We start from the raw sequence: 5,429 nt of genomic DNA, 5'->3' as shown, positions 1-5,429 counted from the left end.
CATCTCCCCTCTCTCTCACCCCCCTCTCTCTCATCCCCCCTCTCTCTCTCATCTCCCCTCTCTCTCTCATCTCCCCCTCTCTCTCATCTCCCCCCTCTCTCTCATCTCCCCCCTCTCTCTCATCTCCCCTCTCTCTCTCATCTCCCCTCTCTCTCTCATCTCCCCTCTCTCTCATCTCCCCTCTCTCTCTCATCTCCCCTCTCTCTCTCATCTCCCCTCTCTCTCTCATCCCCCCTCTCTCTCATCCCCCCTCTCTCTCATCCCCCCTCTCTCTCTCATCTCCCCTCTCTCTCTCTCATCTCCCCTCTCTCTCTCACCCCCCCTCTCTCTCATCTCCCCTCTCTTTCTCATCTCCCCTCTCTTTCTCATCTCCCCTCTCTCTCTCATCCCCCCTCTCTCTCATCTCCCCTCTCGCTCTCATCTCCCCTCTCTCTCATCTCCCCACTCTCTCATCTCCCCTCTCTCTCTCATTCCCCCCTCTCTCTCTCATCCCCCCTCTCTCTCTCTTTGATTCCCCCCTCTCTCTCTCATCCCCCCTCTCTCTCTCTTTGATTCCCCCCCTCTCTCTCTCTCCCTCACCTGCCCCCTCTCTCTTTCTCTCCTTCCCTCACCCACCCCCTTCTCTCTCTCCCTCACCCTCCCACCCCCTCTCACCCCCCTCTCATGAGATCTCAGGGGTTCATGCTGGGACTTGTAGTCCTTCAATTTTGGAGGGAGTCACATCTGTTAAAAAAGGAGTGGGGCAAATTTACATAAGGGGGGCGCCCAATTTTAGTCTTGCCTAGGGCAGCACAAAACCAAGATACACCACTGGGTGGAAGATGCGCCCCAAAAATTGGAAAGGTGTATCTCACATGTACCGATATAGACTATGCCGTAATTTAATTCTTTTTACCCCAAGGGTGTAGATTGAATAGCGGAATAGAAAATATGATATCAAAAGGTGTATCTATCTCACACGTACAGACCCAGACTAGGCCCCGATTACTATTTTTTGTACCCTAAAGGCAGGATGAGGAGTAGGAGGAGTTCAGAACAGGCAGGAGGCAAACTGAAGCACCCTGCAATCCTCGGCGGTGGAAGATGCGCCCCAAAAATTAGAAAGGTGTATCTCACACGTACCGAATACCGATACAGACTATGCCGCAATTTAATTATTTTTACCCCAAGGGTGTAGATTGAATAGCGGAATAGAAAATATGATATCAAAAGGTGCATCTCACACGTACAGACCCAGACTAGGCCCCGATTACTATTTTTTGTACCCTAAAGGCAGGATGAGGAGTAGGAGGTGTTCGGAACAGGCAGGAGGCAAACTGAAACACCCTGCAATCCTCGGCGGTGTAAGATGCGCCCAAAAAATTGGAAAGGTGTATCTCACATGTACCGATAGAGACTATGCCGCAATTTAATTCTTTTTACCCCAAGGGTGTAGATTGAATAGCGGAATAGAAAATATGATATCAAAAGGTGTATCTATCTCACACGTACAGACCCAGACTAGGCCCCGATTACTATTTTTTGTACCCTAAAGGCAGGATGAGGAGTAGGAGGAGTTCAGAACAGGCAGGAGGCAAACTGAAGCACCCTGCAATCCTCGGCGGTGGAAGATGCGCCCCAAAAATTAGAAAGGTGTATCTCACACGTACCGAATACCGATACAGACTATGCCGCAATTTAATTATTTTTACCCCAAGGGTGTAGATTGAATAGCGGAATAGAAAATATGATATCAAAAGGTGTATCTCACACGTACAGACCCAGACTAGGCCCCGATTACTATTTTTTGTACCCTAAAGGCAGGATGAGGAGTAGGAGGAGTTCGGAACAGGCAGGAGGCAAACTGAAGCACCCTGCAATCCTCGGCGGTGGAAGATGCGCCCCAAAAATTGGAAAGGTGTATCTCACACGTACCGATACAGACTATGCCGCAATTTAATTATTTTTACCTCAAAGGGTGTAGATTGAATAGCGGAATAGAAAATATGATATAAAATTGGTGATTTTTCAATAGCACATGTGAACACAGCAGTGTCTTATGTCACAGTCAGCTCTGCTGCAGGCTATGAAGGGGGAAAAAAAAGAAAATTCCCCTTTAAGTTTGTAATTTTTAAATAGATTAGTACAGACTATGCCACAATTTAATTTTTTTTAACCCAAAAGGGTGTATATTGAATAGTGGAATAGAAAAAAGTGTATAAAATTGAAATCACTCAATAGCACATGTGAACAACACAGCAGTGTCTTATGTCACAGTCAGCACTGCAGCAAACAGGCTATGAAGGGGAAAAAAAATCCCTTTTAACTTGTAGTAAAATAGATGAACGCTGCACACAACTGACTGATAAAAATAGATTTTTTTCTCCCTCCTCCTCCTCCTCCTCAGTGGGCTCAAGTGAGGGAAAAAAGATTGTTCACTGCACCACCCCCCACACAGCAAAATTGATGTAGACTGTCCCTGCCTAATCTCCAGCCTGATAATGGAGGGGATAGGGACGTGGCACGTATTAATTTAAGTGTCCACAGTGTCATCCTGTGTTGACACTTTTTCTCTTTCGAGATAATCTCCAGCCTGGCCCTAATATGCTCAATAAGATTGTTCACTGCACCACCCCCCACACAGCAAAATCGATGTAGACTGACCCTGCCTAATCTCCAGCCTGGCCTTAATATGCTCAATAAGATCGTTCACTGCACCACCCCCCACACAGCAAAATCGATGTAGACTGACCCTGCCTAATCTCCAGCCTGGCCCTAAAATGCTCTAATAACTTTCCCTGCCTGCACTCCGACCTGTCCCTGCATTCTTTTCGGACACAATTTTTTACAGAATCACTGTCTGTCCCTAATCAGCAGCCAGCACGTATGATGTGTGCTCTGTCCCTAAACTACAGCAGAATGACGCGGCGCGCTGGGGCTCTCGAACTTATAAAGACATGGGTCACATGCTTCAGATGGCCAATCACAGCTATTAATACATTAGTAGGCATGGCTGGGATGGCTTAAGGCACACCAGTTAAACGCTTGTTGATTGGCTGTTGAAAGCCCGCCATTAAAAGCGTGCCATTACATACAAAACAGGAAATAAAATGACTGAACACGGATTTTAAACCCGAGCATACAGTAAAGTTTTCGGGTCCGTGTTCGGGTAACAAAAATCCAATTATTCGGTACGAACACGAATAATACAGTCCGTGTTCGCTCAACACTAATCATGAGTTGTAAATATACTAATTTTTAGAAGGGGTTCCCTGAGACTGAAAAATTATTTTGAGGAATGCTCTTGGTTGAAGAGGTGGAAAGAGGCTGTTCTACATATTGCATGTAAAAAAATTAGCTTTACCACAAATACCAGAAGCTATAGGGAAGATTTATTGATTTTAAAATTCATGTATGTAATGTGATTGTCTCCTCCACAGATGGTGTATCCTGAGAATTGCACAGCCATCACTGAAATCCTGCTCACCGGATTTACATCTTTTCAAGACTTCAGGATCCCAATGTTTCTTCTGTTTCTGTTCATTTACCTTTTGACTTGCTGTGAAAATGTATTGATCATCTATATTATTTTTAGTAGCGCTCGTCTCAAGGCGCTGATGTTTTTTATAATTCAGAGCATGTGCATATATGATCTGCTGAGCATCTCAAATGTAATTCCAAAATTACTACATGACATTCTTCATGAGAAGCCGTCCTTCACTGTCCCTGGCTGCATTGCACAATCTCTTGTGTATGGTATTGCAGGAGATGTTGGGAGTTTTCATTATGCTCTAATGTCATATGATCGATATTTGGCAGTTTGCCATCCGTTACGCTATTCTTCTTATGTGAACAATAGAATCTATCTTCGGGCGGTCATTGCTTTTTGGATTATTTCGGCAATTTTGACCGGTGTGTTATCCACTTTACAGAGCCAGTTACAACTCTGTGGCCATAACACCATTCACCACGTCTTTTGTGACTTTTATCCCTTCCTGGACCTGGCCACCTCCGATACAACACCCATCCGTAATCTTACTGCTGTAATAAGCTTCTTCATAATATTGGTCACAGTTTTGTCTGTCTTTATAACATATATATTTATAATTCATACAATTCTTAAGATTTCCTCATCCTCCGGAAGGAAGAAGGCCTTTTCCACGTCCAGCTCCCACCTCATTGTGTTCTCCATGCAGTACTGTCTCTCTCTTTCTGTATATATGTTGCCGGCTAAAGTAGTAACGCTTCAGCTCACCAACACTTTCACATTCATAATCTTTTTCTGGACCCCGTTAGTGAACCCGCTGATCTATACATTTAATAATAAAGAATTTCGTGCAGAATGTCTAAAAAGGGTTAGGAAAGTGGAGAGGATATTTTAACTTTTTGAGTCCCCCAGTGCCACTGTAACCACTCGCCCACAATGTACTGCGGACGGGCGGCCTGAAGAGGCAAAGCGACGTACCCGTACATCGCTGCCTGATTCAAAGTTTAGAATGCATGTATGTGCTTCCCCCCACTGCCACCTGCTGTGATTGTACAGTGCCTTGCGAAAGTATTCGGCCCCCTTGAACTTTGCGACCTTTTGCCACATTTCAGGCTTCAAACATAAAGATATAAAACTGTAATTTTTTACAGATTCAACAACAAGTGGGACACAATCATGAAGCGGAACAAAATTTATTGGATATTTCAAACTTTTTTAACAAATAAAAAAACTGAAAAATTGGGCGTGCAAAATTATTCAGCCCCCTTAAGTTAATACTTTGTAGCGCCACCTTTTGCTGCGATTACAGCTGTAAGTCGCTTGGGGTATGTCTCTATCAGTTTTGCACATCGAGAGACTGAAATTTTTGCCCATTCCTCCTTGCAAAACAGCTCGAGCTCAGTGAGGTTGGATGGAGAGTGTTTGTGAACAGCAGTTTTCAGTTCTTTCCACAGATTCTCGATTGGATTCAGGTCTGGACTTTGATTTGGCCATTCTAACACCTGGATATGTTTATTTGTGAACCATTCCATTGTAGATTTTGCTTTATGTTTTGGATCATTGTCTTGTTGGAAGACAAATCTCCGTCCCAGTCTCAGGTCTTTTGCAGACTCCATCAGGTTTTCTTCCAGAATGGTCCTGTATTTGGCTCCATCCATTTTCCCATGAATTTTAACCATCTTCCCTGTCCCTGCTGAAGAAAAGCAGGCCCAAACCACGATGCTGCCACCACCATGTTTGACAGTGGGGATGGTGTGTTCAGGGTGATGAGCTGTGTTGCTTTTATGCCAAACATAACGTTTTGCATTGTTGCCAAAAAGTTTGATTTTGGTTTCATCTGATCAGAGCACCTTCTTCCACATGTTTGGTGTCTCCCAGGCGGCTTGTGGCAAACTTTAAATGACACTTTTTATGGATATCTTTAAGAAATGGCTTTCTTCTTGCCACTCTTCCATAAAGGCCA

The 5,429-nt window shown here is 44.4% G+C and overlaps 1 protein-coding gene across 1 annotated transcript; it reads left to right on the top strand.

Annotated features, from left to right (window-relative positions):
• Positions 1-3,419: 3,419 nt before the first annotated feature.
• LOC309545036 (olfactory receptor 5G3-like) lies at positions 3,420-4,361 on the top strand (the record flags this gene model as incomplete). The annotated part of the gene is made up of 1 exon (XM_082244142.1): positions 3,420-4,361. The coding sequence occupies one exon, from the start codon at positions 3,420-3,422 to the stop codon at positions 4,359-4,361; it is 942 nt and encodes a 313-aa protein (XP_082100268.1).
• Between the last annotated feature and the right edge of the window lie 1,068 nt (positions 4,362-5,429).

This window comes from Pelophylax lessonae, assembly GCF_965119305.1.
Source record: "Pelophylax lessonae genome assembly, chromosome: 1".
NCBI lineage: Eukaryota > Metazoa > Chordata > Amphibia > Anura > Ranidae > Pelophylax > Pelophylax lessonae.
Note: the sequence above shows the minus strand (reverse complement) of the source record. Positions and strands in the feature narration are given on the sequence as shown.